This window comes from Equus quagga, chromosome 9 (genome assembly GCF_021613505.1).
Source record: "Equus quagga isolate Etosha38 chromosome 9, UCLA_HA_Equagga_1.0, whole genome shotgun sequence".
Taxonomy (NCBI): domain Eukaryota; kingdom Metazoa; phylum Chordata; class Mammalia; order Perissodactyla; family Equidae; genus Equus; species Equus quagga.
The window spans coordinates 66215169-66237449 of NC_060275.1; the positions used below are offsets into that span (position 1 = coordinate 66215169).

The 22281-nt window shown below is 57.9% G+C and overlaps 1 protein-coding gene across 1 annotated transcript in view; it reads right to left on the minus strand.

Annotated features, from left to right (window-relative positions):
* Positions 1 to 1637: 1637 nt before the first annotated feature.
* The window catches only part of UNC13A (unc-13 homolog A), a 57243-nt gene continuing 36599 nt past the window's right edge, over positions 1638 to 22281 (minus strand). The window contains exons 26-45 of the mRNA XM_046671949.1: positions 21804 to 21937; positions 20714 to 20799; positions 20397 to 20523; positions 19534 to 19630; positions 19015 to 19158; positions 18002 to 18085; positions 17412 to 17489; positions 16809 to 16897; positions 16200 to 16352; positions 14831 to 14954; positions 13882 to 13887; positions 12278 to 12316; positions 11108 to 11137; positions 9726 to 9782; positions 9260 to 9340; positions 8269 to 8416; positions 7151 to 7207; positions 4262 to 4354; positions 3374 to 3533; positions 1638 to 1938 (exon numbers count right to left, since the gene is read on the minus strand). Coding sequence (XP_046527905.1) covers positions 1638 to 1938; positions 3374 to 3533; positions 4262 to 4354; positions 7151 to 7207; positions 8269 to 8416; positions 9260 to 9340; positions 9726 to 9782; positions 11108 to 11137; positions 12278 to 12316; positions 13882 to 13887; positions 14831 to 14954; positions 16200 to 16352; positions 16809 to 16897; positions 17412 to 17489; positions 18002 to 18085; positions 19015 to 19158; positions 19534 to 19630; positions 20397 to 20523; positions 20714 to 20799; positions 21804 to 21937 — 2088 coding nt within the window. The remainder of the gene's footprint in view (positions 1939 to 3373; positions 3534 to 4261; positions 4355 to 7150; positions 7208 to 8268; positions 8417 to 9259; positions 9341 to 9725; positions 9783 to 11107; positions 11138 to 12277; positions 12317 to 13881; positions 13888 to 14830; positions 14955 to 16199; positions 16353 to 16808; positions 16898 to 17411; positions 17490 to 18001; positions 18086 to 19014; positions 19159 to 19533; positions 19631 to 20396; positions 20524 to 20713; positions 20800 to 21803; positions 21938 to 22281) is intronic.

A 22281-nucleotide genomic window follows, 5' to 3' on the forward strand; every position in this document is an offset into this window, starting at 1 on the left:
GCCCACCTCCTGGTCTTTGCACCTGCTGTTCCCTCTGCCTGGAGCTCATTTCTCTTCAGTGGGTGGTTCCCCCTCATTTTCCACCTCCACGGAGAGCCCTCCCTCACCTTCCCTGTCTGATGTCGCCTTCAGCACTCCAGGAGTCTCGCTACGCATCTCCTCCCTCTGTTGTAACTTCTCCCTAGCCCAGCACCAGCCTGTACTTAGCAATCTGGCAGAAAAATCCACGGCAAACGCACACGAGTCCAACGCCGAAAAGCAGATCCTGGGCAAAGACGAGCGCTGCCAACCTTTCCCAAAAGGTTCTCCCCGCCTGAGTAAAGCGGGGAAGCCGGACCCCGGGCAGATGCCCCAACGCCCGCTGCGGGAAGCGCTTTGGGCAGCTCGGGGCCCCAGCTGGAGGCACCCTGTGGCCTGCGAGTTTGAATGAATGAATGAGGTTTTAGAGACCAAGCTCCGAGCAAATTACACACACACACACCCTTAGAGATTCTGGTCTCTTTCTGCCCTTTTCTGTCTGGGGAATTCTGGGAGAGGAAGAAGGGGTTGGGGGAGCCTGGGTCCAGGGAATCCCAAAGCCTCACTCTTTGTTGGCGAGAGGTCAAGAGTTCTTAGGGTGTCCCCCCCGGGGCCCCTCCCAGTGGGAAGGGCTGAAGGCAGGAGTTTTGCTTGGCAGCCAGAGGTGGGAGGGGGCAGAGGGGGCCTTGGCCCAGGACCCCCATCCCTTATAACGATTGGGGGAGGTCCCCTGGAGGGAGGTTAGCAGCAATGGGGAGCTGTGTCGGGTCATCCGATCTCAGCCCACCCTTCCATGGGTAACACAGGCCCACAGGCCAAAGAGAGTAGGGAGAGGGCGTGGCGCTGGAACTCTCGGCCGAGTCTCAAGCAGCTCTCCGGGCCTCAGTTTTGCCATCTGTCAAATGGGTGGGTTGAACTCTATGATAAGAGGACTGGGTATGTGGGGGGAAAAGAGGAGGCAAACCCCCACAGGGAAGTGGGGGCAGCGCCGGGTGCTCAAGAGCCGTCCCCCAGCCCCCAGGGTTTGGGCGCCCAAGGGCGCATGTGCTTTTGAAATCCCATCCTCCCCACTCTCCCCGTTTATTTTTTGCACAAACATCAAAAGTGACTCCAGTCCACCCAGCATGCTAGAGTCTCCAGCCTCCAGACCGCCCCAGGAAGCCCTGCCCCTGACCCAGGGCCCGCCCCTCGAGGGAGCTAAGAGTTCCATACTTGGCAATTGGTCTTGGGCCCCAGAGGTTGGGGACCCGTCTTATGGCTTTTCCGGGCGACAGGAGGCGGGGCCTCCCGGCACCAGAGCCCTGGGACCTGGCCTCCTCCATAGGGGGCGGGGCTTCCGCCCATCCCACTTGAACAGCCCCCTAGGCGGCGGGGGCGCGGCCTCAAGTAGGGCATGTGGCATCTTCCTTCCTCCCGTCCTGGGGCGTGGCCTCCCGAGGGGGCGGGGCGTCGTCCGGTCACAATTTCCCAGAGCGGGGAGCTAAGTCAAGGGCGCAGGCGCAGCCCGCCCCCGGCACAGAGCCCGGAGACTCCGCCTCCGGGAGATCCCAGCGCGCAGGCGCCGCCCCGCCCCGCGCGCTACACGCAGGCGCAGTACTGCCCGCCCCGCACGCCCCGCGCTAGGGCGCAGGCGCAGCACCGCCCTCCTCTGCGGAGCGCGTGTCTGACTTGAGCTTGACGAACTCTTTGGCCACCTCGTCATTACTGCGCTGCGACAGGATGCGCAGCACTGTGAGGCCGGTGTCGTCCATGTGGATGCGGCGGCCGAGCGGCAGCCAGCAGGCGGCGCTCCCGCGCTGGGCCAGCTCGCGCAGCTGCAGCACGGCCAGCCCCACGGTGCGGTCCTCGCGCGCGAAGCAGTAGTCCTTGACGCACACCTGCAGCTCGTAGCACTCGGGGCCCGCGTCGGCGCTCAGCGTGCTGCGGGAGGGGGCGGGGCGTGAGGGGGCGGGGCGTGAGGGCAGGCCCCGCCCGGGCCGGCGACTCGCCTCCACGCTGGGCCACGCCCACACCAGCTGATGCCCCTACCTCCGCCCCAAATGCTGTGCCTGCGATGTCTTGCCTCCTTCCCACCCAACGACGCCCCCACCAGACTATGCCCAGCCCCCGGCCAAATCACATCTTCACCCCAAGTAATCCTTCCCCCAGGCCCCCCTGGCTACGCCGTGCTCCCACCCTGAGGTACCTGCGGCCACGCCCTTGGCCAGCAGAGCTGCCGCCCCCAGCACCCTGCCCCAGATGGCCCTCCCAGAAGCACCTTGACCAGGCTCCCACCAGAGCACAAGTTCTCCCTCTGACGCAGTCTCTCCCCCAGGCTCCCTAACCCACCCCTCTTACCCCAAGATGCCCTCTACACAACCCTACCCTGACCGCCCCTTCCAGCATGCCTCCACCTCCCCCCAGGGACACTGGGTTCCTGCACCCAGGTCACCTGCCTTGACGCTGGCTGACCAAAAGCGCCCACTTTTGGGGCCACACCCACACGGATCCCTCGCGTCCTCCTCCCAGGCTGCACACCTGCCCACCCCAGGAGACATCCGCCCCCACTAGGCCCTGCTACTGCTCCCGAGCGTTGCATCAGGTGACCTGCCACTCCAGAGTCCTCTGACCAAGAGCCCTCCTGACACAACCGGCCAGGCTCTTGTCCCTCAAGGGCCTCCCTCCCGCAGCTCTGATGCCCTCTTACCCCTCTGCACTTCTGTCCCCCAAGAATAGCCCCAGGGAGGCATATACTGCTGCCCCAGTGAGGCTCACTGACCAGAGATCTGCCCGCCCTAGGGAGCCTTCTCTACACCCTGAGGGGACTTATTTACGCCCCCAGGTTGCCTGCCCCTCTAGACCCCTAAAGCCCCTGACCAGGCTCACTCCTGCTCACCAGGAGGCCCCATCTGGACGGGACCCCATCCCCTAGACCAAGCCACGCCCCACTCCTGTCCCTGAGGGCCAACTCCTCCAGATGACCTGCCCCAACGGCCCTGACCGGGCTCGCTACTGGCTTCAGGAGTCCCTGTGCCTACACCCCTCAGCCCCTGGCCCAGGAGCCTTCTGCCCCATCATGACCACCCACACCCTTCACCAGACCAGTCTCCAGCCTCAGAAATGGCCCCGCCTGGCACACCTCTTCTGCCCAGACTCCTTCTGCACAAGCCGTCATCATCGCTCTACATCACGTTCACTGCCTCCCTGGAACCTGCCTGTCCCCCAAGGTGGTCACCTCCATCCCAGCGTCCCTCACTGACGTCACTCCTGCACCCAGGTGCCACCGGTCCATTAGACCTTCCTTCTGCCTAGAGGGCCCTGAGCTCTGCCCCGCCAATGTCCCCTCCCCGTGCTCCCCGAAGCATCCCAGACTCACAACTGGAAGCTCTCATTGTACTTGGGGGCCCAGCTGTTGTTCTTGGATTTGGTCGCAAACTTGCGTTTCTTGTCACTGAGCTGGGGCCCAATGATGTTGACCTCGATGAATGGCCGGAAAATGCCGGAAGTCTGCCACTTGAGGTCATTGGCAGCCACCACTGTTGGGGAAAGTAGAGGGTAGGCTAGTGGAGGTAAAAGTTCAGGCTTCCCCAGTATGTGTTTGTGGTTTTGAAAGCCTGTCTGAAAGACTACATTTCCCAACATGCTCTTGTTGCTGTGTGGCCGTGTGACTAAGTCCCAGCCAATGAGATGTGAGAGGAAGTGATGGGTACAACTTGCTGGTTGTGACTTAAAAGGCAAGGAGAGTGCCCTAAACTACCTCCTTCCCCTGGCTGCAGAGCTCGAATGCTGCTGGGGGCTGAGTTCTTTGGGACCCTATAGAGGAGGAAAACACATTAGGAGTGAAAGTGCAACAAAAGATGGCAGGATCCAGGATCCGCAAGACTGTGAGGGCTCCGTGTCAGCTCCGGCCTGACTGTGCTCGCAGTTACCTAGGTGAGAAATTAATTCTATCTTGTTTAAGATCCTATCTTGGGCCTTGGATAAAACGGCCCAATCTATATTCTAAATAACAAAACAAAAGCCAACAAAAGGAAAGCAGAGCTGAGAGAGAAAGTGCGATTGAGTCCTATAACACTGTTTGTACTCCTGGATCCAGACATGCCTGAACACCGTGGTCTTCTTCTGCAATTTTCAGTTTTATGGAAAAAAAGGGTTTTTTTTAATGAAAAATTTGTTCTTGCTTTAGCTGGTTGGAGTTTGGTTTCTCTCTTCGAACCTAGTGCATCCTGACAAGGCACTCCCCCTCCCGCCTCAGGCTGCTCACCTTTCACTGTCACCTTGTGTTCCCCAGTTCCTGGGTGAGTGAAGAGCTCAACGTGGACGGACACTTCACCCACAGGGTCTTCCACACCTGAGCCTGGGCAGGGCAGGGAGGATGCCGGGTGTGAGCTTCATTCCTTCCCACCCAGCAGAAGGGACCTGGACCCCTCCCACCCACCACGTGCTGGCGGCACCAGGTCATCAGTCCTGACAGGGTGGCCCTGAAGGGGGGGCTGGGATAGCAGGTGCTCTTGGAGAGGCCAAGAATCTGGGTTTTGGCTTTTCACTGCCTTGCTGTGTGATCTCAGGCAGATATCTTAACTTCTCTGAGCCTAATGCATCTGCCCCCTGTTTTTCTCATTCAGCTGATCACCATGTTGTCAAAACTCAGTCTTTATCTTATATACCACCTCAGCAGCATCTGACACCCTGGCTTCCTGTGCCTCAGTTTCTCCTCTTGGTTGCAACAATGCCACACTCTCCAGCTTCTCATCCTACACTCTAGCTGCTCCTCACCCTCTTTTGTTGCTTCCTCCTCCTCTGTCGATCCTCCATCTGCTGGGGCTCCCCACACCTCATCCTTGATGCCTTCTTTGTCTTCACTCCCTCCCCAAGTACGGCTACAGTGGAAAATCCTGCCTGCTCTACCTTCAAAATACCTCCAGAATCTGCCACCTCCTAGCCCTCCACCCTGGTCCAGCCCCATCGCTGGATGCCTGGACCACTGCAGTGGGCTCCTCCAGGTCTCCCTGCAGCCTCTGGTCAGCCTCTCTCGACACACTAGCCTGAGAAATCGTATTACGGCAGATCACATGCCTCCTGTGCCCGCAACCCTCCCACGGCTCCCATCTCACTCTGAAGTGCTCAGTCTGTTTTGTGACCGGCAATGTCACTCCCCACGTGTCTTCACTACCACTTCTCCTGCCTCGCCTCCTTCCACTCTCACCCTGGCTGACTCTGCTCCAGCCACACGGCCTCCTCACTGCTCCTCCAACACACTTGATAACCTAACCCAGTCCTCGCTTCTCCGGAAGGGACAGCTTCTAGGGACATCTTTTATTTTCCCCGCCTCCACACCAGCCTCTTTCAATAGACAATCTCCTTTCCAGTGAGAAACGCCCCCCACCCCGCCCCCGGCCCTCGTGGCTCTCACGTCAGTCTGGCTAAGTGAACCACAGCTGCCCAATCAGAGCGTTTGCTGCCCCTGGCTGCAGGGATTGGTTCGAGGAGGGTCATGTGACTCAACCTGGGCCAATAGGAGTTGGCCCTGGGACTTCAGTGGTAACTGCTAGGAAAGAATCTCAGCTCTGGCGCTGAGCTGGCAAGTCTGTCTCTGCCCAAGGAGGGGACAGCTCAACCCAGAGAGGTCCCAATAGAGACCAACAACCAAAGGCACTGTTGGAGACTGGATCTAGCTATTCCTGATGCCAACACAACCCCTAATCTTCCAGTTCCCGAGCCAACAAATTCCCTTGTCTGCTTGAGTCAGGGTGCAGTGCACTTGTTTCCGGCCACCACAGCGTCCTGACTGTGCAGTTCTGATGGGGATGATTGAAGGGGCAGCTTAAAAACTTCCATTGCTGTCCCTCCCTCTGTGACCCTGGGAAGGGCATCCTGTGGGGCCTAGCGACCTGTGACCGCCAGCACTCCCACCAGGCCCCTCCCCTGCCCCTCAGAAAGCTCCCCACGCCTGGAGCACCCCATGCATGGGGGAAGGAAGAGGGGGAAAGTCGGGGGTGGGTGCGGGTGGGGAAGGAGAACAGGTCAGTCCAAGGTTGAAACCGGTTGCCCGGTGCTGGGTGGGAAGTGACTGAGGCTCATGGGGCAGAGGGGCCTGGAGACCTCCATCACCCCGGTAGTGGGGCGTGCACACCCTCTCTTTGCTGCCCACCCCAGGCTGCCTTCCTTGTCATCTCAGGCTCCGACCCCCTCCCCCGCAACCAGTCACATGCTCAGCCTCACCACCCCCCAGGCCGATGCTTCACAGCAAGCTCAATCCGGGCCAGACTGAGGGTACCGAGGGGGTGGTGGTGGGGGTGAGGGCTCAGACCATGGCCAAAGCTAGTAAGAAGGGGGAGGGGGGCAGTGCTGGGCGCCCCCATCCCGTAGTTTGCTGGCTCCAAGTGGAAGCGTCTTTCCCGGGCCTCTCTGTGCTAGCCCCAACTCCACCCCCCATTCCCCAAATCCCGGCCCCGAAGGGGAGGAGTCCTGGGGCGGGTGGCTTAAGCTCCTGTGAGACCCAGCTTCCTCATCTGCGGAATGATGGACCGCCCTGTGGGGCAATTGGACGGAAAGTTTGCCAGAATCCCCAAGAAATGCTTGGCACAAGGGCTGACTCAGAGTTGGAGCCTGAAAAATGCTGGTTTTCTAAGTTGGGAAAAGTGACATCAAGAATAATAATAGTAGCCACAGCAGTAACAACTAAATAGCTGTGAGCGATTACCTGTCAGGAACTGCCCCAATTTAATTCATCTAATCCTAAAAATAGCCCTATGAATTAGGGTCCTTGACTATTTCCATTTTACAGATGAGAAAGCCGAGGCTCAGGGAGGTAGACGGTTGCCGGGGGCGCCCAGGGCGGAGCGGCGGAGCTGGGATCTGAGCCCGCTCCCAACCGCGCGGATGCCCGTCCGGGGGACCCGGGATCTGGCTTAACAGATGTCCCCAGGGAGAAACGGATTCACACTGGAATCGCTCCTCCTTCCCAGCGTGGAACCAGCAAGCCGTCCTTCGCCCTCGTCCGCCTGGGTCCCCGCAACCAGTCGGGTCTGGGCGGGGCCCTGCAGGCCGGGGAGGCGGAAGGACGGGCCTTTTACTAGCCGGGGCCGGGAGGGGCGCAGGCACCGGGCACCGGGCGCGGGCGGGCGGGCGGGGGGGCGGCGGAGGCACGTACCCTTCTCAGGATAAATGTCTTCACTAAGGGTAAACCTAGTCCCTTTTCCACCATGGACTAATCACCGGGGGCGGTGGAGAAAGGAGGGGAGGGTGGGGTGGAGGGAGAGACGAGCGAGCGAGAGGCGAGGATGGAGGGCAAGTGTGCGTGGCGGGGAGCAGGGGGAGCGCGGAGAGGGGGCGGCGAGTGAGAGGGAGGAGAAACAAGAGAGAGAGAAACGTCAGCTGCAGACGGACGGACGGACGGCCTCCCGCTCCGGGGGGACACCAGGGACACTAAAAGCAGCAGCGTGGACTGGGCACGAAGCTGAGCGCAGAGACGCGACGCCCAGGGAGGGTCCTCGGCCCTGGGCTGACAGGCGGGAGGGGCCGCGGTGGCCCCAGGGCTTTGCTCCCCTCGCCCCAGCCGCTCCACTGCCAGAACTACGCCTGGGTCAGAGGCAAAACTTCTCTCCCTCGCCTGCACTCTTAGGGCCAGTTTTGAAAAGGGGATCCCCAGGGAGGGGAACTGGGACCTGGAGTCCCGCCCCCCAGCTCCAGCTGCTGTGTGTGAGCTCAGACAGGGAAGGGAGACAGACCAGCGAAGAAAGAGAAAGAGAGACTTAGAGAAACGGGAACTCCCTCTCGGTTCACCCCTTCCAGGGCGGGGTCCCTCCCACCCCTGGGGCTGTCAGTCATTCCTTAGCCCCAGACATTACAGAGGTCCCGCCCCAGGGGCCTTCAACCTTTCCTCCAGAGGCCCCTCTTCTGGAGCTGCCAATCATTCTTTGACCCCAGCCGTCAAGGTCCCGCCCATCCCAAAGCTGTCAATCACTCTCTGTCAACTACTCCCGGGACCCATGACGTCGAGGTCCCGCCCCAGAGCTTCCAATCACCTCCTGGCCCATGACGTCATAGATTTTCCCAGGAGATGACACCACCTCCTGGCCCGATGACGTCAGAGGCCCCGCCCCCCTGAGCTGGGGATCACGCGTTGGCCCCATGACATCACGGAGCTCTCAGGCGCCCTGGAGTGCCTATGATATCACACCGGAGGTGAGCCGTCGGCCGCGGTCCGGCGCGGGGGCTGGGCTGCCCCCGGGGGCGGGGTGTGCAGCGCGCCAGCCAGCCGCCCCTTACCCTGGGCCGCCTGCGTCTGCACGAAGGTCTTGATGAGCAGGTCGGTGGCCTGCGTGTAGAGGGACAGGGCGTAGCGCAGCGACTGAAGGTCCGGGCTCTTCTCCAGGAAGGTCTTCTTGAGGCCCACGCCGCCCGCGTGGAAGTATTGCTGTGGGGACAGGGTGGGAGAGGTGGGGCTGGAGGGACCCCTACCCGCTCTTTGGGCTCCGTCGCCCCCTCCCCTCCGCCGCTGCCCTCCGCGGTGATTCCCCCGATGACCCGGGGGTCTTTGAAACGTCAGATCCTGCTACTCCCCCGCCTCGTGCCCCACCCATGCCTCAGCCCCTCCCTAGACCCTTTGTGGCTCCAACCCTGCAACCCCAGCTGTCTTCCCTAGAACATCGCTGTCTCAGGGCCTTTGCCCGCCCGCAGCCCCCTGGTAGGAAGGTCACCCTCGTCGGGCCCGGCCCGCTCCAGGCGCCTTTGCTGAAGCTTTCGCCTTCCTTTGACTGCCCCTGCTCACTACGGTGCCAACCCTAGTTCACCGCAATTGTCCATTTCAGCAAAACGCTTCCTTCCCAGCAGTCTTCCCGCTTTTCTTTTCACGGAGACGACAGCCCCTCTCACACCTCCTTGCTCTTGTGTGCACTGGTTCCCTGCCTAGGATGCTCTGTCTGGGCCGCCTTGTGAGCGCCGGTGCATTCCTCAGAACCCACCTCCCACGTGCCTTCTTCCCAGAAGTCCTTGCTGCTCCCTCCCTGGGCTCCCCCAGCTCCCATCCCTCCCTCTAGCGACCCTAACCCCACAGGGCCGCGGAGACCTGCATCCAGCTCTCCCCACAAGACTGGGGCTCCTCGGGCCCTGCCATCAGCCAGCCCGGCACTGACATAGAGGGCCATCTGGGAGTGTTTCTAAATGGGAGAATGAAGGCGGGTGGGAGCCCAGGTCCATGTCCCACTAGCCACCCCTCTGCCCGCCCCACTTGGGATGGCGCCCGGGTGGGGCCCCTCACCTTGATGGTGTCTAGGGCCAGCTCAACGACTGCACACTGCTTCGGGGTCAAGCTCTTGGCTTCTTCTCGTACCATGTGGTCCTGGATGGATGGAGAGAGGGGCCCGGGTGGGCAGAGCAGGCCCCGCCTTGGGGATCTGCTTGTCTCTGGGTTTCCACCCTGTAAAATTCTGAGGCGCTGGATAGCAGGTCTGTCTTTTCATCGTCGTGTCCCCACTGCCCAGCATGTGACTGGCACACAACCGGTGCTCAATAAATGTTTGTTGAATAAATGATTTGTACCCTTGATCAAGCTGCATTTGAAGTTGAACCATGCACATCTTTCCAACAGACTGGAGCAAATAAATTGTGTGTAAGCCACTCTGAGAAGGGTTTCTGTCCCGTGAGCTTGCAGAGCGTGTCCCCATTCCGGGCCCTCTCCCCAGGGAGCCTGCCCACCTCGGCCTCCTGCTCCATCCCTGCCTCACCTTGAGTTTAGACAGCTGGCCCAGCTCCTTGGCCGCATTGAAGATCATCTGGGTTCCCTGTGGGCGACAACAGACGCAGCAGAATGAGGGGGGGGTCTTCCAGCCCAGCCCCCAAGCCCCTGATGATACACCAGCCCCGAAGGCCTTCTTGGTTCTTGTCCAAAGGCTCTGGGCAGGGCGATGGTTGCGTCTCGGGGACAGAGGTCTGGAGCCCCTAAGGAAGTGCTGGGGAGGAGGTGGTGACCTTGTCCCCAGAAACCCCAGTCCCGTGGGGACCCCTGCCCCCCTTCACTACGACTTCAGGTTTGTGGGACAGAGAAGAGAAACAGAGAGCGGCAGCCGGCGGCAGTGCGTGGGGCAGCCGGAGAGGGTGTTTGTGGGTCTGGGCGGGCCTGCCAGCTGCGTCTGGAGGAAACCCTGAGATGGGCTCTGGGGGCCCCCCGAGCCCCCATGGGCCATTCTGTCTGTGGGAGGATTTCCCCAGTACTCTGGAGGGCTGTCAGTCTGACCTTTTAAGGGAAGAATCCTCCCCGGAAAACACACGTCAGTGCCAATCCCTCACCGCCCCCAAAGCAGACCCCAGCAGCGTGGCGTCCTCGCCACGGTTCCCTCAAGCCAGGTGAGCCCGGGTTCAAATCTCAGCTCTGCTGTGTGGCCCTGGGCAAGTCACTTAACCTCGCTGAGCCTCAGTTTTCCCAACTAGATGGGGGAAATCATATCTACTTTGTGGTTCAGCTGGGACTAAATGTGTCTTTATTCAGTGTTCACTGTTATTATGACTTGGTCTCAAGGTCACGGGCGGTGCTGGGGGGAGACGGAGCCGGACTGGAAGCCACATGCCCTGCCACTGTGCTGGGGGACCTGAGGCACTTCCCTGGCCCTTTCTGGGCCTCAGTTTCCTCCCCTGGCTAACAGAGGCAGCAGCGCTAGCTGGGGGGCTGGGGTGGGCTGAGTATCAATGAGGTCAGGAGTCCAGCATGCCTCGGCCCCGGGGGGTCTGGGGTCCCCTGAAGGGGCCTTTTACGGTGGGGAGTATTGGAACCACCTTGATGGTCTGCCAGCTGCCGGTGCGAGCTGGGCATCCTGCCGCTGCTCAGATCATTATTGTCATCCTGGCTGCCACTGCTCTTCATATGCCTTTTCTGTGACTTCACGAGGCACACTCAGGAGCCAGCTGTCTGGGCCTCAGTTTCCCTGCCACACCCTCCTCCCCACCTACCTCCCCCTGCCCTCCACCCTTCACGAGCAAGTTAGACAGACAAAGGAAGAAGAGACCGACAGACGGGTTCACAGTACGCCCCGGACGCACGGACCACAGAGGCGGACGGAGGCGCGGGGTGGGGGGGGTGGGGGCGCCAGACACACAGAGGGGCCGGGCTTACATCTGAGTGGCTTGGCAGTCTCACCCTGCCCTGTGGAGAGAACCAGGCGGAGGTCAGAGTTCCGGAGGCTGCTGGGAGGGCACTCGCTGCGACTTCCCTGCCCTCAGAGCACAGCCCCAGTGCCCGCTCACGAGCCCCTCCCAGTCCCGGGTCTAATGCCCGGCCCCCTCCCCAGGGGGGCGCCTTCCCTTGTTCCTGGGGCGGGGAGGGCAGCTGGGGCCAGACTCCAGACTGCTGGGAGGCCTAATCCAGCCTTTGGCCTAGGGATGGGTGCCCACCCACAGCCAGCCTGCCTGGATGGGGCACCTGGGGAGGGCAGAGAAGAGAGGGCCTTGGTATCTCTCCTCCCCAGCTCTCAAGACCTCATCCCCAGGCCCAACTAAAAGAAACGTACTAACAGGCATCACGAGGTCACTCGACACACAGACACACCCAGGTACGTCCGTGTGTGCAGAAAGTTTATGTGCGCACACACCTGGATCCACATACACACACACACACACATGCAGAACTCATGCTGAAACACGCATGTGCACTCCAAAACATTTGCACACATGCGCAATCACACGCATAAACCCACACGCTCTCGCCCCTACGTGGATGCACATACGTGTACACGGTGCCTGGCACATTGAACGTGCCCCTGAAGGGCTGGATTAGTGAGTAGTGAGGCCCCACAACCCCCATTCATGAAGCAGAGACCCTACTTGTGAGTAAACAACTATAATAGCGCCCATATGAGTGCACAGCAAGGGCAACTGTCCATGTGTTGCCATAGCAGCCATCTGCTTACAATAAACACCCATTAGAACAAAAAAAAAAAAATCTACATAAAAAACAACATGTCTCAATCCAAGGCAGCAGTCCAGTGTCTGGGCCCTTCTGGAAGGCCCGGAATTTCAGCTGAGCCCAGGGATGGGATAAGCCCATGCGTATTATGTAAGAGGATGACAGCCATTTGTGCACACATTTGCTCACACACGCTCCAAGCCACATCCTTGGGGAGTCGCCTCGTCTCTGACTTCTGGTCTTGTGGCACTTGGTTGGAAACCCCACCTCCTACCCGTCACCCCCAGCCGACCTTCCTGCCCATGCCCATGGACACACACAGGCACACACACACCCAGACACCAGAGCTTGGGACCTCAGCACAGATGAGGCCCTCATTACCTTTTCTAATCCCTTGCCATGTTTTCTCAAGAGGGTGCCCTGCAGAGACAATGTCACAGGGTGATCAGCCTGGCAAGCCATGTGGGTGTACACCTGGGGTGACCACACACGAACTCACAGGGATGGGAGGAAAAGGCACCTGCACTGCACTGGGGGCTGGTGACGGGGCTGCATGGAGCAGTGTGTGTGCCTTGAGGACCGACTTTTAGAAGGTGTTAGAGACCCAGAGAGACAGGAAAGAGAAAGAGAGAGAGAAGGAGAAATAGAAATACAGGCCCTGAGAGAACGGAGAGAAGTCACTGCCAAAATATAGTCCATTTACATTTACTGTATACGTGAGGCTCTTGGTTCTCAAAAGCAAAGGGGCTCCACCTTCAGATAGACCTGAAGTTGAATCCTGACTCTGAAATATATTTACTATGTGGCCTTCAGCAAGTGACTCTTCCTCTCTGAGCCTCAGCTTTCCTCACCTGCAAGATGGGAATGATAATATCCACCTCACTCAAAGGGCTGTCATGAAGGTGAGCAGCTCTGAGAAGGTCTGGCATATAGGGAAGCATCAATAAATGTGAATTCCCTAACCTCCCTGGCCACACATGCACTGTCTGTGGTTGGGTACGCTGCCACCAGGTGGTTACAGCCAAAGACCCAGACTGCAGCCACCAAGAAGTGAGATGAGCACATGTAAACTTTTGACAAGGTGAAATCTTGTAACAGCGTTGCCTTGCCCACAAAGGGGGACTCTGAAGTGGTGTTACTGATCTCTGCCCTTGTGGGTCTGTGTACTATCACCAAGAACAACCATCACACTAGCTCTAATTTAGTGAGCGCTGCCTCAGCTAGTCACTGGAGATGAGCACGTTAATGCATTATTCCATTTCGTTCTTACAACCCTCAGAGAGTTGCTACAATTAACCCCTTTTCCAGACAAGGAAACGGAGGTTGGGAGGTGAAGCGACTTCCCAAGGTCACAGAGAAGAGAATGGCTGGGCTGGGATTTGACCCCAAGTCTGCCTGACACCAAAGTCAACGCCGTCTCCCACTTGGGTGCCTGTGTGTGTGTCTGTATGTGCAGCGGGACTGGGGCAGACGGGGCTGGCGAGGGACGGAGGGAGAGAGCGTGTGCTCTAGGGGCCTGCACTGAGCAGCTGCCGAGCCCGGTGGGGATGGCCTGTGTTTTGCAGGGGCTGCTACAGTTCAGAGCCCAAAGGGGAGGTCAGAGGGGCTGCATTGACCCTGAACCTCCTTCCAGCTCCGAGAGAAGACCCAGCCAGCCTGGTGGCATCTGACCATGGGAGCAAGGGCGAATTCCACCTAAAGGACAGGGCACGTGGGCAGGCGCTGGCCAGGGATGTGGAGCCGGGGGCGCTCCTCAGGACTTATAATGGGGCGGGGTGGGTGGCGCGGCCTCCCTCCCTCCCAGCCCCGTCCCCTCCCCATGCCCCCCCCAGACAGACACAGGCACATCTAGGCGTGAGGTGGAACGGTGGGTGGGGGGCCACTGGGTGAGGAGGGGCACTGGGGAGGGGGTGCAGCCACGCAGAGGGCCGAGTCCATACACAGAGCAGAGGGACAGACAGACGGACAGAGGGGCCTCTACTTACGATCATCTGTCAGCCGTGATGGGGACAGGGCGGTGGGAGGGGGGAATAAGTCACCATGAGTCTCCTGGGAAGGCCCCGAGGGGGCAGAGACGGCACCGAGGGGCGGACCCCGTGCCCCAGCCCAGCCTGCAGGAGGCCGGAGCCTCCCCCACCATCGTCGCCTCTTGGCAGCCCCCTGCCCACCTTCCCCAGGCCTCTCCCATCCGCCAAGGATGGTCCTCCCACTCTGTGCTGTGCCACCGTTGTCCTCAGGCCCCCAACGCCTCCCTGGAGGGACCCACACTCAGCCACACCCCTCCGCAAATGTCACCGGTCGCTCCACTCCCGCCCTGCAGCCTGATCCCTGGGGATCACTGCCTCTGTTCTGGTTTCCAGAAGGGTCCCAGAGGCATGGTCCTGGTCTCTGGATGACCGCTGACCTCTGCTTAACCTCTCTGACCGTGGATGCTCTCCATGACCTCTGGTTGACCTCCAGGAGCCCTCTGGTCTATCCGTCTCTGATCTTTGAAGGCCATGGTGTCTCCCTTCCTTGTTTCTTGATTGACTCCCTAAGCCCTTTATGAACCTACTGACCCCTACGACCTCTGTGACCCGTGGGTGGCTTTGATCCCCAAGCTGACTTCTCTGTTTTCCGGATGACCTCTGACCTTTGAGTGACCCCTTGACCCCCATGTGACCTTTATGTCCCTTGGATGTCACTTGACTCTACTTGGCCTCTCTGACCTTTGAATAACTGATTCCTGAATGACCTCTTTGACCCTTTGATGACTTTTGACCCGTAAGTGACCTCTCTCATCTTTGAATGGCCCCGCTGACCTCTGGTGGCTTCTATGACCCTCAGATGGCCTTTGTGCCTGAATGACCTGAGCCCCAATGCCTTTAGCACCAAATTTCCTGGGCTCCCGCAGGGGAGGTGGCCCAGGTGCCCCCTCTGGCCCCGTGGGCTCACCGTCTGATCAGTGAGGGGCGGCAGGACGATGGTCTTCTCCATGGTGTTCATGACCAGCTTCCATAACTCCTTCAGCACCCGCTTCAGCACCGTCTTCTCACAGATTTTGGCAAAGAGAGTCAGGCTGCGGGCAAGGGGCAGGTCTGAGAGAGTGCCCACCCGGCCCTACCCCACAGAGCCCTTCCCCCCAACACACGGGCAAGGTGGGAAGGCATTCCATGGACACACAAGAGGGAGCAGAGCCTGTACCGGGACCCCTAGGTGGTCTGATGGGGCTATGATGCATGCTGCATGTGCAGAAGAGAAAATGGTGGCAGGACAGGTCATCAGGGGCCAGACTGGAAAGGGCCTCAATGTCCAGGAGGAGGACCTGGGTCTTAGCATGAGGGCACTGGGGAGCCATGGAGTGTTCAAGAGAGAGACACAGCCAGACTTCTTGTCAGAAAGAATGGAGTTGGGGGATGAACTAGAACAGGAAGGCTGGAGACCATGGACTATGAGGGGGCTGGGTCGTACTCAGCAAGAAGGGGAAGGGAATGGTAGGAAGAGGACAGACTTGAGAGGGAAAATGACAAAGAATTCATGATTGGATGTACGCGGGTTGAAGGAGAGAGGGCAATCCACCACGGTCCATCTAGCAACTGACCCACCCAATCACTGAACAATCCCTCCTCCAACTTCCTTTAATGCTCCCTCCATCTCTTTCTTTCCTTCCTCCCTCCTTCTCTCCCTTCCCTTCTTCCTTCTATCTTCCCATCCATTTATCCATCTGTCTTCCTATCTCCTTTCTTTCCTTCCTTCCATTCATACTCATATCTATACTTTCATCCACTTATCCTTAGTTCCTTTTTTCCTTCCATCCATCCTCTCATCTACCCTTCCATCCATTTGTCTTTATTTCCTTCCATCCATCCATCCATCCTCTCATCTACCCTTCCATCCATTTATCCTTATTCCCTTCCATCTGTCCATCCATCTATCCATCGATCCATCCAGTTATTCATCCATCCAAAGACTTACCCAACTACCTGCCTATCCGTCCATCCACCCTTTTCTCCATCTGCCCTCCCTCCAGCCTTCTAAGCATGTATCCTTCAATCCACCCCTCTACCCACCTGCCCATCCCTCATGTCACCTATCCCTCCAACCACTATCCATTCATCCACACATTTATTTATCCACCAATCCTTCCGGTTATTTACCCACCCATCTTTCCATCCCTTCATGCCTCCACCCACCCACCTGTCCAAACCATTCAAACGCCACCAAGCAAACATGCCCCCAGTGTCCTCTCCAGGCCGGCCCCAGGTCTCTGAGGCCCCACCCCTGAACCCTCCCTGGCGGACCCAGTCCACCTGGCCTGGCTCACTTGCTGTCCAGCAGGTCCATGATGGGTTGCAGCACGTTGTCGGCGTCCTGGGCCACGCTGCTGCAGGCACTGGCTGGCACATTGCCTGTGCCCTTCACCTGGCTAAGGATGTCGCCCATCTGCTTGACACACTCCTCGATGTGTGGCTGGAAGCTGGGGAAACAGAGGGGAGCAGCTCAGATCAGACTCTCCTGGCCTCTGCAGGAAGGACTGGACGAGGCCACAGAAGCTGATCTGTGAACCTTGATCTGTTGTCACCCGGGTCAGGGAGCCATGGCACACGACTGAGCAAGGGTGCTGTATATAGCAGAATCGGGCACCAGGCTGAGACGTTTACCTGCGTTGTTCATTTCATCGCACAGTCCTACTTGGGTACCGTCATTATCAGCATCCCCACTTTACAGATGAATAAACTAAGGCTCAGAGATGTTCAACGACTCACCCAAGGCCACACAGCTAGTGAGCGGCGAAGTCAGGATTAAACTCAGCTACGTCTAACTCCTAGCCTGAGGTCTTGGCCCCTACACCTCCTGAATCTCTGGATGCCCAGGTGCAGAGGTCTCGGGGCTGCCCTCTTCCCTCTGCTCCCAGCCGTGGAGGTGCCCCCACCTGGTAGCAAACACCCGGCTGAGCTCATCCAAGACGTTGTTGAGTTTCACCTGGAGCTCCTTCAAGATGTCACTGGCCTCGGCATCCAGCTGAGGAGAGAGAAGGGACAGCAGGTCAGGTTTTATTTTTTTTTTAAAGATTGGCACCTGAGCTAACAACTGTTGCCAATCTTTTTTTTTTTTTTTTTTTTGCTTTTTTCTCCCCAAATCCCCCCAGTACATAGTTGTATATTCTAGTTGTGGGTCCTTCTAGTTGTGGCATGTGGGACACCGCCTCAGCGTGGCCTGATGAGTGGTGCCATGTCCACACCCAGGATCCGAACCAGTGAAACCCTGGGCTGCTGAAGCGGAGCACATGAATTTAACCACTAGGCCACGAGGCCGGCCCCCAGCAGGTCAAGTTTATAGGGCATCAACATGTACAGGGAATTTTCCCATCCAACCCAGGTAAAGGGACCCCAAAGGGCCGGACAGGAAACTGAGGCACAGATGGTAAAGCTGCTTGCTTGCGCTGAGCGAGTGGCTGAGCTGGAATTCACTGGGTAGGAGCTCTAGGGCCGACAGGGACATGGGGACGGTGGTGACCCCACCTGGCCCACCTCACCTCCTTCCCTCCCATGGCTTCGAACATCTTCTCCAGCTGAACTCGCAGCTGCTGAGTGTTGTTCATGAGGATGCAGGGCTGAGGAGGGGACAGAGCGGGGAGTCAGGGCTCAGGACCCCTCCCCTGCGCCTCCCCCCGCCTGCCAGGGACCCCGGGATCATTTCAGGGTCTGGGTCTGGAGGAAGCTGAGGTCCCATAGGGTCATCTGAGAATGGAAGACAGCATTAGGGAGCAGACTCCCAGGAGTGCTGGAGATGGGGGTCTCTGGGGTGGGCGGGCCTGGTGAGAGGGCTAGGACTCTGGGAGAGGCAGAAAGGGGAATTCTTGTCACACACCTTTATTCTCCCACATGGGGCTCAAAGCTTTGCACATTCACATATATACACCCTGCAGTCGTCATTCACAACAACCACACAATGACACACTGAGGTCCCCTCACCTCCAGATCCCCTCAGACACACACAGGCAGACACACAGAGCTGGACACACCCACAGACACAGACACAGGTATCAGAGCCCAGGGAAAGATGGAGTCCCGGGGCTGCAGAACGGGACTGGGAGAGGACAGGACAGGGGCCCCCGCTGGTCACCACTTTCTCTTTCTCCTTGGAGCAGTAGGAGGCGAAGTCCTTGGAGATGATGTCTGCATACTGGAGGAGCACGTTGCTGATGGTCTGGGGAGGACACAGAGGGCGTGAGGACGAGGTGGGGCCGGGGTGGGATGGGCCCTTGGCTACCAGGTGCCATCAAGAGCCACTGGTGAGACTAGGGATGAACCCGAACCCCTGTTAGCACCTGAGATGAACCACTGGGCCCGGGCAAATTCCCTGCCCAAGATGGTCGTCACGGCCGAGGGGAGATGGTACCAGATGAAGGTGATTATTTCACATAGACCCAGCTCTTTTTAAGAGCAGCTAACCGTTATATTAACCCAGTCCCAGCCACAAGCATGAATCGATCCCAAATGGAATCCCAGTTCCTACTTTCAATCCTCAACATCAACCCGGCCTAAAGCCACTCCAGCTGAGCCTCAACTGCAGCCCAACGGTCCCGGCTTCCAAACTCACCCCAATGCCTGCTCAAACTCTGCACGAACTGCCACACTCCAGAATTCAGCCCCAAGCAGAATTCCAATCTGAAGAGTGACCCTAAACCCAACCCCACCCCCGACTCCAGCCCCATTTGGACCCCAGCACCAACTTAAACTCGAACTTTAACCACAACCCCGACCTCAACCTCAGCCTCAAACTCAACCTCAACCCAAACATCAGTCCCAATGTCAACCCCAGCCTCAGTGACATTGCCAGCTCCAACTCCAACCTCAGCCCCAGCCTCAATGACATTGCCAAATCCAACCCTGACCTCAGCCCCAGCCTCAACCCAAACCCTGGCCCCAAGCACAACTCTAACCTCTGTGGCATGACCTCAACCCCAATCTCAATACCAATGACCTCACCAATTCCAACTTTGACCTCAGTCCCAACCTCAACCCCAATCCTCACCTTGACCCCAATCCCAAACTCAACTCCAACCCCAACCTTGACCCTATCCCACCCCATCCCCCACCTGGACCCCATCTCCGGCCCCACCCACACTCCTGCACCTTGGCAAAGCGCCTCATGTAGTGCCCCACGATCTGGGGGTCAGGGCACTCGAGCTTCTTGATGATCTCAAAGCTCTGGTTGAGCTGGGAGAAGACGTCCACCACAGAGCAGGAGAACAGGGCGTGCTCCGAGGTCTGCTGGAACTGCCGCGGGAGGGAGGCCAGGAGGCCGGGGAGGGGTCAGAGCCACACAGTTCCCAGAGCCCAACCCTCCCGCCGTCCCCAGGGAGACGGATCAAGTGAGATGGGTAGTGTGCGAGGCTGGTTTAGAGCCAAGGCTCTGGGGGGCACAGAGGCTGCGGGGTGGGTGGAAGGTCAGGCTTGATGGACTTGCATTCATTGGTTGAATGAACAAAAGACTTTCAACACTGCGAACAAGACAATGATGACGGGCAGCTTTCAGAGACTGGCCTCATCCCAAGGGCACGTTTTACCCCCGGGCTGGATCCCAGTGAACCCCAGAGGAAATAAGGCCACTGGGAGTAGACTGGGAGCTTGGTCTTGGGTCAGCCTTCTCACCCCATCCTTCTTGTCTCGCTCCAGAGCCCCGTGCAGGAAATCCCGGGACACCTCCTCATTCTCATCCAGCCATTGGATGACGAAGGGCTCAAACCACCTGGAACGGAGAGCCAGGGTGGGTCCCGCCACCTCTTGTCCCCTGACTCTCTGCTCTGCCCGGTTCTGACCGACTGCTGGATGGTGCTGGGGCAGGTCCTGCTCTGCCTGGAACTCACCCTGTGGCCTTGAGTGGCTGCCCCTCTGCTCCCTTCCCCCACCAGGCCTCAGTTACCTCATCCAGAAAATGGACCAAGTGACCACTGTGAGAGTGCAGCCTTATACTCGCGGGAATCCTGGTTCAGATAAACTGTCCGTGGACAAGTGGATTTACTCTCTGGGATCCCATTTCCTGGACCACAGAGGAGTCTCTACCCCACAGAGCAGCTGCGGGTATGAACGACACAGCACATAGTAGGTCCTCGGTAAATGGTGGCCACCTCCCACTCTGCAAAACAGCCCTTGAGTCAGACAGCTGGAGTCCAAACCCCGGCTTTGACACTTATCAGACATCACCTCGGGCATTCAACCCTCCATTTCCTCATCCACAAAACGGGAATCACAGGGCTCCCGTCTCACAGAATTGTCGAAAGGATTAAATGAGAAAAGGCACGTGGGGTTGCTCAGGGCAGTTCCTGACACTTATGATTATTGTCTGGGCTGTTACTGGAATCCTTAGTTCAATGGCTGAGAATGGAGAACAGTGAGTTTGAGCCCCACCTGGTCCCAGCCACCCAAGGAAGACTGTGTAGGCCAGCCCCCCCCTCCGAGCTCAGTCTGGCAGTGAGCGCTGTGGTTCTGGTTTGGGCTTGGGGCAGGGGACTCACGCGGGGTATTCAGGCACGCGGTCCTTGAAGGCAGGAAGCTCCGCCACATACTCATTGTAGAGCCACTTGACCTTGAAGTGGAGGTTCATGTAGTCGGCGCTCTTGCACAGACGATGCTTGTCGTGCTCTGTGTGGGGGAGCAGGGGCAGCTCAGTCAGGAGCGCCCGCCACCCCCCGTCTCAGCAGTACCAGCTCTGGCCATCACTGGTGTTCGACCTCAGGCATGAGGGTCCAGGACACTCACAGCCTTGGAGGGGACACTGAGGCATAGCTAGCCGCTGTAGCCAGGCTGGGAGACACGGAGGCAGGGGACTCACCCTCCATGGCGTACTTCATGTCCTGGGCAAACAGGTTCCACATCACTTCCGCACTGATTTTACCCACGTTCAACTCCTGGGGAAACCTGACGAAGGCCACAGAATCGTGAAACCTTGGCAGACAGAAGCCAGACGGCACAGGCTGCTTGGGCCTTCCCAGCCCAGAGGGCTGTGTGGGACAGGCGAGAGAGCTGGAGTCAAGCTCCCTCAGAGCCGCTGACTTGCTGAGTGACTCCGCACTAGGGCCCTGCTTCTCCCGGAGGCTCCACCCACTCATCCCTCCTCCCTTCACCCATTCATTCACCGCGACGTCCATCTGCCTACCCATTCATTCGCCCACCTGTCTATCCATCCACCCAGCCATCTTCCCATCAATCTCTTTATCCATCCACCTAGTAATCCACCCATCTCCATCCATCTGTCCATCCACCCAAAATCCCTGATCTGAACTCCATATCTAAGTAACCAAGAGCTGTTGGCACCCCAGAGTTACGGGCCCCTTTAGTGCTCACCTCAGGGAGAAACAAAACACAACAGCTCATTCAGCTAACACAGATGAAACTTTCCTAGACATATAAATCCACAAACCAAAACTGGTACACACTCACACACAATTACACAACATACCACATTGTATATTGAAGTGCATTCCACAAGTGAACACAGATACACAATTAAACCCATAGACCACAACTGTACACAAAATTACATCCACGCATGTAAGATATAATGTGATTTAAATGTAAAGCGTTTAGTGGGGCACTATCTAGCACACAGTAAATACTCAAACACTGTCTATTGTTATTCATAAACCTACACATGCAGACAAAATTATATACATTCATATAAATAGTGTTATTTACACAAATCAACATGTGCAAAATACATACCTAATCACACCAGGATTGTGTACATACACACAATTTTTTGTTTCTCTTTGCAAATTATGTCACATCTCATCCAGGCGCACCCACATCCACAACATTTTGTGTGTAATTAGACATGACCACCTTTGCATATAAGACACAAAGTTGTGCTCACACATACACAATGACCTCCAGATAACTAACTACGCAGACACACAACTCACTGGTTGAGGCAGGGAGTGTAGGAATTCTTGTCTTCCTCGATGATGGACACTATGAGAGTGATCAGCTTGGACCAGAAGTCGAGGTTCTTGATGCTGGGGCCCTGCTCCTCTGGGGGAACTTCCCCTTTCTTGGCCTGGAAGAGGCAGTGGACACGTTGGCCACAAGGGGTCTAGGGGTGGGGGCCTCACTCAGTCCATTATGGAGGGGTAGGAGGTTGGTGAGGAAGGGGCCCCATTAACATGTGTGGTCTAGCTGGGAGGTCTGCATGAAAAGGAACTGAACTCGTGTAAACTAGCCCAAACAGAGGTCAGGTCCACACAGCTCCAAGAAGCTTAATTAGACTCAACTCAATAAAACTGAATGGAACTGAATTTAGTTGAACAAACTCAGACCCACTAAACCAAATGGAACAGAAATGAATGCAAATCAGACCCACTTAGCTTAACAGATGGCAGTTCTCAGAGTTAATTCAGTGGG